The 10,870-nt window shown below is 42.3% G+C and overlaps 1 protein-coding gene across 1 annotated transcript; it reads left to right on the forward strand.

Annotated features, from left to right (window-relative positions):
• Positions 1-2,931: 2,931 nt before the first annotated feature.
• Positions 2,932-10,411, forward strand: CREBL2 (cAMP responsive element binding protein like 2). Its single transcript, XM_073621520.1, has 4 exons — positions 2,932-3,873; positions 4,478-4,675; positions 6,856-7,003; positions 7,830-10,411. Exons 1-3 carry the CDS (start codon positions 3,859-3,861, stop codon positions 6,997-6,999), a joined length of 357 nt encoding a protein of 118 aa, XP_073477621.1. The 5' UTR covers positions 2,932-3,858; the 3' UTR covers positions 7,000-7,003; positions 7,830-10,411.
• The last annotated feature ends 459 nt before the right edge of the window (positions 10,412-10,870 follow it).

Here is a 10,870-nt window from a genome sequence, read left to right on the forward strand (position 1 = left end):
CACCACCATACACCCCAATGGCACCAACACAAACTGAGCTAGACCCCAGGAAGAATAGCCCAGTACCAGCACTGGAATAACACACCTCTTTTGTTTACCTTTTGCTCAGCAGAATGTATTTTGGGGTGTAATTGGTATGTACTGTACATGCTATGTATTAGAAATATGAAGGGCCTTCAAAAATGCAATAGGTTGTCAGGAAATTACATGTATAATTTATGCTCCTAGAACGCCTGACGGTGCTACTTGGATGTTGGGCCCCTGTATGTGACCAGGCTGTGAAACAGTCTCACACATGTGGTATCGCCATACTCAGGAGGAGTAGCAGAATGTATTTTGAGGTGTAACTTTTGCTATGTACATGCTGTGTGTTAGAAATATATAAACTAACAAATTTGTGTAAAAAAAAAAATAAAATAAAAAAATACATTTTCATTTTCTTTCCAGGTTTTCCAAAAACCTGTTGAAAAAATGACATGTTCAAAAGACTCATAATGCCTCATAGAATATATATTGGGGTGTTTGCTTTCCAAAATGGGGTCATTTTGTGGGTGTTTCCGTTATCCTGGTGCTCCACGGCCTTCAAAACTGTGATGGGTAGGAATGAAATTAGATGTGTAATTTATGCTCCTAGAACGCCCTATGGTGTTACTTGGATGTTGGGCCTCTGTATGTGGCCAGGCTGTGTAAAAGTCTCACACATGTGGTATTGCTATACTTAGGAGGAGTAGCAGAAAGTATTTTGGGGTGTATTTGCAAGTATGCATATGCTGTGTGTGAGAAATTACTTGTTAATATGAAAAATTTGTGTAAAAAAAATATATTTTTCAATTTTCCCAATAATTGTGGGAAAAAATTACAACCCTTAAGGGGTTGTAAACCCTCGTGTTTTTTCACCTTAATGCATCCTATGCCACCAGGGGACCCCAGAAGTCGAGGATTGGGGCCACTTTGTGCAAAACGAACTGCACGGTGGAGGTAAGTATGACATGTTTGTTATTTAAAAAAAAAAAAAACGAGGGTTTACAACCCCTTTAAAAAACTCACCATGCCTCTTACTAAATACCTTGCACTGTCTACTTTATAAAAAAGGGGTAATTTGGGGGGTATTTGTACTGTCCTGGCTTGCTGGTGTCCCAAGAAATGAGAGGCCGTCAGTACATCAGGTGCGATCGATTTTCAATGATCGGTACCATAGCTTGTAGACACTATACCTTTCACACAGACTAAATAATATACACTAAAGCCTCTTACAAACGATCAGATTGTTGGCCAACTAAGCATCTGATTTTTGTCCAAAGGGCATGTGCCAGGAACTTGTATACTAACGGTATGCAATTGTCGGCCAACAAACACGAACATAGTGACATACTAGGAATTTCAGCTCTTGAGCGCCACCCTTTGGGCCCCTTCTACTAATTTTGTGTTTGGTGAGCATTGATTCCGAGCATGCGTGTTTGTACTTTTGACTTTTGTGTGACGGACTTGTGTACTGATCATCAGAAAATCTGACAACAGACCGTTGTCCACCGAAAATTTACTAGCCTGCCATCCAACATTTGTTGGCAGAAAGTTGGACAACAATTGTCAATAGGAGCATACTAATGGTCAGATTTTAGGCCAACAGTCTGTCAACAGACAATCCCCTGGAAATAATCCAATGTGTGTATGAGGCTTTAGGCTCTGTTTCCGCTACTGCGAGTTGTTGTGCGACTTGACACGTGAAGTCGCATGACAAGTCAAAACCCATGTATTTCAATGGTCCCCGTTCTAACTGGTGCGACGCAAGTCGCAGTGACTCCAAAAAAGGTCTTTGCACTACTTTGTTTCTGACTTCGGTGCGACTTGTTCTCACATGGTTTTCACCAGTCGCATGACTTTGCATCAAAAATCGCATTGCAAAGTCGCACTGTAAATTGCGTGACTTTGGGGTTGCAATAGTGGAAACAGAGCCTAATTGGGCTATTTTACCAGATATGTAGCAGTATAAATTTTGGCCCACATTTATGAAGACAAATTACTTATTTGCAAAATTTTATATTAGAAACTAAAAAAAAGTGTTTTTTGTTTCTCAATATTTTTGCTCTCTTTTTCGCTTATATCGCAAAAAATAAAAAACCCAGTGGTGATTAAAAAAAAGAAAGTTCTATTTGTGGTGAAAAAAAATATTTAAAAATGTTGTTTGGGTACAGTGTGGCATGACTGAGTAATTGTCATTGAAAAATGTAAAAGCGCTGAAAGCTGAACATTGGTCTGGGCAGGAAGGGGGTATAAGTGCCCGGTATCGAAGTGGTTAATGGGACACAGGCAGTAAAAAACTGACAAGGGGGTTAAAATGTAAAAAATAAAAGTTCTGCCTTTACAGTCCCAAAAGACAACTGCTGAGGAAGGCATCTCGCAGCTCTGAGGAGGCACAAGTCCACCCTAAGCCTAGTTGGTGGCTATGATGGAATTTTTCGTCCTTCACCTGCAGCCTTATGTGTCCAGCTGAGTACATTCACTCTTTATTCTGTTACATAACCTTTACCGCTGACATTCCTTTCCCTGTTACATTGTATCACCTGTGCAGCAGCTGCATCATTTTCCCTTCACATGAGCTCGATGTATCTTTCATAGCTGTCTCTATCTATGGGCGCCATTTTCTTATATCCAGTACAATGAATACTATGACTGTTGATCTTCAATAATATGGCCGCTCCGCAGAGAGCCGCTCACTATACTGAGGACACATTTTAAGTATCAGCCCCGAAGGCCGCGCGGAATGCCGGGACATGTAGTTTGAGGTTCTAGAGGACAATGCCTATCCCCCTGGATCCTGTCCAGACTGGTTTACCCAGCAGTCCCCGCTCTGAGTTGGATGACGCAGAAGAGAGCCGCAATGGCTGCTGGGGGTTGTAGTTGGAAGGCGGTGCCAGTCTACAGCGTTGGGGGCAGAGGGAGACTACATTTCCCATCGTGTCCTGTCACTTCCTGTGTGATGAGCCTTTACAGAAGCCAGCTGAGAGATTGTAAACAAAGTCAGCTCTTCTCTGCTGGGCCTCTCTGTAGCTGCCTGTTGTCCGAAGAAAGGGCATGACAGCTCATTCAGAGACCGGAGCGTTATAAACAGTCCTTCCGGAGGCCTGTGTTCAGTTCTGGGGGCTCTAGAGGGGCAGCTAGTCATTGTATACAGAGGCCTCTCATCTGAATCAGGAGTGAGGTATTCAGGGGCCAGCCACCTGATCCGAGGGCCTCTCATCTCAACCTAGGGGTCACCAGAGGTCACAGTAGCCAGTCATCAGATCTAAGGGTCCACCAAGGGTGCCAGGGCCAAGTCATCTAATCTAAAGGCCCACCAGAGGCACCAGAAGCATATCTAATTGAAGAGCCCTTATCTCACCTAAGGTGCCAAGAACTGGTGTGCTGATCATAAGTGCCAGGAGCCCATCATCAGGTCCCTCTGCCTGAAGCTGTGTGCGGGACAGATCAAGTGAGCACCAAATGCAACTTCTTGAAGCCAAGCGTTGGACCTAAGGATTCCAGGAGCCCCTTATCTGATCTGGGGGGTCTACCAGAACTGCCAGGAGTAAGTCCTTAGATCCACCTCATCGGGTTGAAGGGTCTACAAGAGTTTCCTGTTAGACAAATCCAAGGGCCCAGCTCTAGAAGTGCAGAGGCAGACATCCACTTCAACAGCCAATACAGGTTCCAGGAGACAAGCTTGTGACCTAAGAGTAGCAGGGGCCATTTTATCAGGATACCCCCAAATCTCACATCAAGAGCCCATCTGATATTCTCTATCTGCTTGTTGGGTGTCTCTGTAAGTCTTCTAGGGGCCCAGCTCATCTGATTTGCAGTTCTCTCTTTGGTGTCAGGAAGATGGAAGACAACAAGGTGAGACTTCATCTTATGTCAGCTGTAACAAATAGTTTTTTGGTGATATAACAGCAGTATTGATAAAAGAATTGTATCTTTTGAGAAATTGTTTCATTCGATGAACAATCGTCTTAATTTTAAAAGCTGTGATTGGCCCTGATGGAGTCAGGTGGGTTTCCAAGTCTAACTAATTGGAGATTATGGTAATAGCTGGAATTCAATTGGCTTGTTAAATAAAACCTTTTACTTTGCCCTGACACCTGCAGAGGTCTGCTGCTGTTAGTGAAGTAATAAATCCTTCTAGGAAGAAAAGGGTGACCCCTGGAAGTCGCACATCTATGGTGTCCTGCTATGATGAACAGTGAGAACCTCAGCCTGGACTCCAACCAGGCCACGCCTGAGGTTGCCACTCAATTCATCATAGCAGGACACCATAGATGTACGACTTCCAGGGGTCACCCTTTTCTTTCTTGAACCTTTGCAGGAGCCAGAACGGGCTCGATCCCCTGTCAGCACTCTAGCAGCAGCTTCGGATGCATTATCTACCTACCCTCTCCCTATCGAGCTTGTGCGGCGCGCACACACGCTTTTCCCAGGTCATAATACATTTTTCTCCTGGCAGATATCTGGCGGTAAAGTGAAGAAACCTGGGAAACGAGGGAGGAAACCCGCTAAGATTGACCTGAAGGCAAAGCTGGAACGCAGTCGGCAGAGTGCACGGGAGTGCAGGGCTAGGAAAAAGCTGCGCTACCAGTACCTGGAGGAGCTAGTGTCCAGCCGAGAGCGAGCCATATGTGCTCTGAGGGAGGAGCTAGAGATGGTAAGTACACTTCTTATATCATCACTGCTTTGGAACACAAAACTGACATGGGGCAGAGCTGTTGACCTAGAATCAATCAGATGTAATGAGTGTTGTCTACTTTTCCTACAGTGGTGAGATTTCCCTGCAGTAGCTTCCATCTTTGCTCCTCCCACAATGGCGAGATTTCCCCTGCAGTAATTTGTGTCTCTGCGCCTCCCTCTATTGTGAGAGTTCCTCTAAGTAGCTTGTGTCTCTTCCCCTCCCACAAAGTGCTAAGGAAGGTCCCTGCAGGATTTCGCATAATATTAAGGGTATTTGTGACATTTTGCTGGGACACGCAGTTCTCTGTAGCAGTTGGGTCTACATGTCTTCCCAGTGTTGTCATTTATTTTATTTTTTTGACACAGAGGTGGGAAATAAACATACACTACATTTTGGAAATGATGAGAATTGGTCATGATTTCACCCATACATTGCTGCACTGTAGTGTTCTCCATTGCTGACGGCGGTATAGGGTCTCCCAGATAGTCTGTGTCACAGGTGAATAAATGTGTTTGCTTTTATCAGAACTGTGTTTTTTTTCTAATACAAGGTAATGTTAATACATAAAATGCTTGAAGCATCTCAAATGCAAACTAAACGTACCTGAGAACTCACTGCATTTTCCAATTCTTATAACCCCTGACTAGCAACGCTTTGCTTCTACAGAAATGTCTGTAGTTGTTGGCAGCCACTAAGGTCCTAAGTTAAAGCAGAACTTCACACTAAAATAGGAAATTCAACTTCTCCATAATTTGTTTTTCTTTTATAATTGACCGAAGTTCCTCTTTCAGATACACTGGTACCTTGAGATCAATTATTAATCTTATATAGCGCCAACAGTTTGCGCAGCACTTTGCGAAGGAGACAGTGGAGTTATAATTTTCAAGACAAGAGGGTTTGGGGGAGCCTTGCTCTTGAGATCTTGCAATCTAAAAGATCAGGGCAGTCATACAAAAGGTAATAACTGGGTGGGGATGAGTTGATGGGGAAAGCAGAAGTTCTTGGGTAGTGGCAGGATAGAAGTTTTCAGGGATCGTCCAAAGACAGACAGAAGGTGAAATAGCCAGCCGGTCAGATTGAGGTAGGGGTGTTCCAGAGGATGAGAGGCTCTGGAGAAGTCCTGAAAGGTGAACATAGGGGGAGCTAGAGAGGAGGAGGTCTTGGGAATAGCAGAGAGAATGGTTTGTGTGATATTGTTAGATCAGGTTGGTGATGTAGCTCAGGCCAGAGCTGTGGATGGCTTTGTATGTTAGTATATTGAGTTTTCTTTGGCTGAGTTGAAGCCAGTGGAGGAATGGTAAGTTGGATGTATTTGGAAGTGGCATTCATGATAGACTGCAGGAGGGATAGCCCGAGTAGTGGTAGACCAATGAGGAGGAGTTGCAATAGTTGAGACAAGTGCTAACAAGGGAGAGAATCAATAGCTTTGTGGTGTAATTAAGTAAGCAGGAGTGAATTTTGAAAATGCTAGAGAAGTGAAGGTGGCAGGATTTGGACAGAAATTGGATTGGAGACTAAAAGGACAGGTCAGAGTCCAGGATTACACCTAGCGTCCTCACAGAAAAGTAAGGTTTAAGATATAAATTAAAGCTGAAGTTTAGATCTGGATATATTTTTTTTTTATAGCTACAAAGGCTTTTAAATTGTTACCTATTAAAAACTTTAGGTACTGTAGTTTTTTTGCTATTTCACAGGTGCACACAATTTTGAGCGTTGACATGTTTGGTATCTATTTACTCGACCCAACCCCATCTTTAATATTCCAAAATATATACCAAAAATTGGGTATTGTGCTTGTGTACACTAAATTAATGTTGTAGTATTTCCTGAAAATTTTACGTTTTGATAATCCGCTGCACAAATATCTTGCAACATAAAGTTGCAACTGCCACCATTTTTATTCTACAGGGCCTTTCCGACAATATATAATGTCTGGGGGTTCTAAGTACATTTTGTCCAAAAAATTCATATAATATTTTTTTTTTTTTTTTTTTTTTTTTTTTTTAACTTGTGTGTAAAAAAAAAAAAAAAAAAAAAAAAAAATGTAATTGCCCTGGAAGTAAAGTGGTCGAAACATACCATCCATGGGAAATATAATTGTCGGTTGTAAGTGACAGTTTTCTCCTGTAATTGTCTCCTCCTCTTCTGTCTTCTAGTATAAGCAGTGGTGTACAGTGATGGACCAAGGTAAAATCCCATCTGAGATCCGAGCGTTGCTAAGCGGGGAGGACCTCAACAAACCGGCACCAAACTCTAGCAAACAACACCGAGCCATCAAGACTGAACCTGCAAACAAATAACCCAGTGTGTATTCTGTTCAGGTTTGGGGTAAATGATTTCCAACTGAGAAGGGAGGAGGGGATACAGGAGAAGCAGCAATATCCTTGAGTAGACATCAGGAGCTTACATAGAATGTCCCGCCATCACACACTATTATTATACATTTTTATAAAGCTCTGACATATCCAGCAGTGCTTTACATAGGACACCGAGTCAATCACATCAATGTCTGCACCAGAGGAGCTTACACTCTAGTATCCCCAGCACAGTCACATTAATTAATACTTATTACATTTATATAGCTCTGTGGTATTCTGCAGTGTGGTACAGAGAACACTGAGTCAGTCACATCAGTTTTTGCACCAGAGGAGCTTGCACTCTATTATACCCACTAATAACACATTTTTGGCATTATTGTTTAGAATAATAATTTAGATTATACATTTATATAGTTTTGACATGTACCTCATTGCTGTTAGTTATCATTGGTATTATTATTATTACATTTTATATAAAATAGCTCTGTGGTATTTTTCAGTGCTATACAGAGAACACTGAGCCAGCAGCATCAGTTTCTGCACTAAAGGAGCTTACACTACATTATCTCCACTACAGCCTTATTATTATTTAATTATAGGCAATATTCTACATGTATATAGCCCTGGCATATTCCTCATTACTGAACAAAGAACACTGAGCTATTCATATCAGTCTCTGCACCATAGGAGAATACACTCTAATGTCCCACACAATTACACACTAGCATGTCTTTATGTGCTATGATCTACTATTACAAATGAGCTTTTCTAGGAACTTTCCAGGAATTTCAGTATTCATTGTATTTTTATAGGTGCACCCCAGAAATATTTGAAGCCGGACATGCCTAACATGCCGACTGCTGCGTGATGCGAAGAAATAAAGAGTTGGCACAGCTCTGCCCTTACCCGGAGACTTTTGACATGAGTCCTGACCTCACACAGGGGATAAAGCCTCTTACCCACAATCCTCTTGTGTTTGTGACTGTCACCATCCTGTGCACAGCTGAGACAAGACAGCGCTATATGTTACGTTACAATCATCTGCGTTTAGAGATGTAGCGCTTATCTGTTTTGTTTCTGAAACCAGCACTAACCCCTGCAGCACCAAAGGAGTCGATGTACAGTTGATTCGCCCAGTGTGCATCCTAGTTGTACAGCACAGAGGAACTGTTGGACCAAATCATTTCTCCATCGCAGCATCAGTAAGCCACACGGCACTCGCACTTTGACCTTAGCTGTTTTGGTGGGAGCATTATTGCTGCTCAGACTGCGTCCTTGCTTGCTGTATGGCCCTCTTGGCCCTGTTCCAGCTCATCTTCTATCCTGTTGCTCTGGTGTAAAAAAGCGACGAACTGTAAGGAACTCTCCGATCGGGGCGCCCAGGAGAAAAAACTTTAAAACGGCAAATATGATTCTAACTCAGGAAAAATGATCTTACTGTGCATGTATGGCATTGTAGCTCTAAAGAGCCATCGTCCTAGCTGAGCAGAGTATGGGAAGGCTTTGCGCACTTTTTAAATACCATGTTGTCAGTGATCTAAAAACACCCAGAATAACTAGCAGTATTTAGACACAAGCACGTGGACTGGTTCTGTACTGTTGAAGACGATTTTTTCAAGTCACATCTTCAATTCAAAAAACAGGACCCAGTACTTATATTCACACATATAGTATTTGACACCAAGGATGTGATTTTGTAACTAGAACTGAGTGGTACCGCAACTTTCCATTCTGTTCTTAGACAATCAACATCTGCCTTGACACATTCCATAGTGACTAATGTCTGTGCTTCCTGTGTGGATATAAATGTTGGGGTATATTCTGACACTTGTTTGAACTGAAGAAGTGTCTTGGAGAACTACAAAGCATTTTCAACAATACAGAACAAGTCCAGTCTATTGTAATTAACTACTACTAGGTGCTAGGTGTACCATGACCTAGATAAATGAAAGCCTTTATAGATGCTCAGAATAAACTGTAAAATATTTTATTTTTGCTAATTGTAGTTAGTAATGTTGCCTAACATCCTTCACAAGCTTTGTTATCCAAGCATTAGGGGGCCCACCACAGCCTGTTTCGTACGTATTTAGAGTAGGCAACTTGCTGCCCCCTAGGTGTCTAGAAACCACGAGAAAAGAACCTGCATGCATTATCACTGGCAGAGAATGCTGAGATGTGTTTGTTGGTTTGTTTTTTTTTTTTTTTTTTGTTTTTTCCACAATCTGGAAAGTTAAATATTTTAGATGCCTTCTTTAGCACTTTACAAGCAGGAGCCCATTGGTTTTGTCCTGCACAAGCCACTTAAAGAGATCCTGTTGCCAGACCGTGTCAACAAAAATTTTCCCTTAAGATTATGTGCATTTGACACATTTTATGCATTTTCTTTACCTGTAAAATCTAAAAACCCTGAGCTTGCTGCTGGATACCTCCATCTTGTATGTGATGTTAGCAGCCCCTACCTACAATTCTTTACATTGGCAGCAGGGACTCTAACATATTTCCTGCAGGTATAATGGTAGAGGGAGTAGCAGCCAGGGCCTAACATAACCTATAACTCATTTTTAGTTAGGTATATGCAGTTATAGAGAACCTGTCACCTTGCCCACTCTTAACTGCTCAATGTGCACTTTTATGATGCTCCCCCGCTGTTTCTTTCTGTGTCTGAGGGTGCAATATACCCATCTATTTTTGGAGCTTTAAGGGGGGTGTTAATGTTGCGCCCCCCCCCCCCCCTTTTTTTTTTTTTCTTTCTTGCTTTCTTTCTCTTAAGCGCTAAATCATTGGGGGAGGTCACATGCACCACCTACATGCGCAGGCATCGGGTAGGAATTTTGCAGTGGCAGGCACAGAACAAGAAGTTGCGGGGTGGCACTGTAGAGGTGGTTATAAGGTGGTCAGGGGTGGGGTATAAACATACCCCTCACATTATTTTGAATGGACAAGGGACAAAGTCTTTTTAAATCACCCCTTTTAGCTTCATATATCTCTTTGGGACTCGCAGTGACTTTCGGTCCTGATCTCACAGATGCTCTTGCTAGCAATGCCCATTACAAGCTCCCCATAGGATTTTTCATGTGTTTTATTTTCTGGCGCATTCCAAAAGAGAAATGATAATCATAGGAGGTGGAAAAGATCCAACAAATCACGTGGGGAGATCCCACTTTTGCAGTCCTTGAAAATCAGAAAAAGCCAATGATTGATTGCACCTACCAGCATAGACCTGTAACTGAAATGCCAGTTTTAGGTGGAATGACCCAGGGGTTATGGCAGGATTGTGGCCTGTATCTCATGTAGTCCATCATTGATCTTTGTTTAATGGAACACTATTGAATTGTTGGGGAAAATTCTGATTTACTAATGTTGAGGTCTAATAAAAGTGTAAATGACTTTGAAAGTGCTGGATGTTTTTTTTTTGTGTTTATTGCAGATCCCCACTCAAGGTAAAGTTTGCGAATCTGGTGTAATATTAAAGCTAAAGTTTAATCTGCATGTATTCTGCCTTGACTGGGTCCCTCTCTCACCCCTCACTCAACATGCTAATGAAACTTCTAAATAACTTTTCTGTAAAATGCTATTTATCATCTCCTGCAGCCATGTGCTGCCCAGTGATGGCTGCATGGCATTTCTCAGGGCAAGTCTCCTGATGGTGACAACAGTGCGTGTGAAAAGTGTGCTGAAACAGCCACTTGTAGTTTCCATTGGAAGCCCATATGACAGGGTAACCATGCAGGAGCACAGTTTGCAGGTGGAAAAACAACTTTGTCACCCTGTATCAGGAAGTGCCTGCACAAGGATCTCCAGGACAGGATCACTAGGGATTATTCTAATGAAGCTGCAGCATTAAAAATATTGA

The sequence above is a fragment of the Aquarana catesbeiana genome, linkage group LG03, assembly GCF_042186555.1.
Source record: "Aquarana catesbeiana isolate 2022-GZ linkage group LG03, ASM4218655v1, whole genome shotgun sequence".
Classification (NCBI taxonomy): domain Eukaryota; kingdom Metazoa; phylum Chordata; class Amphibia; order Anura; family Ranidae; genus Aquarana; species Aquarana catesbeiana.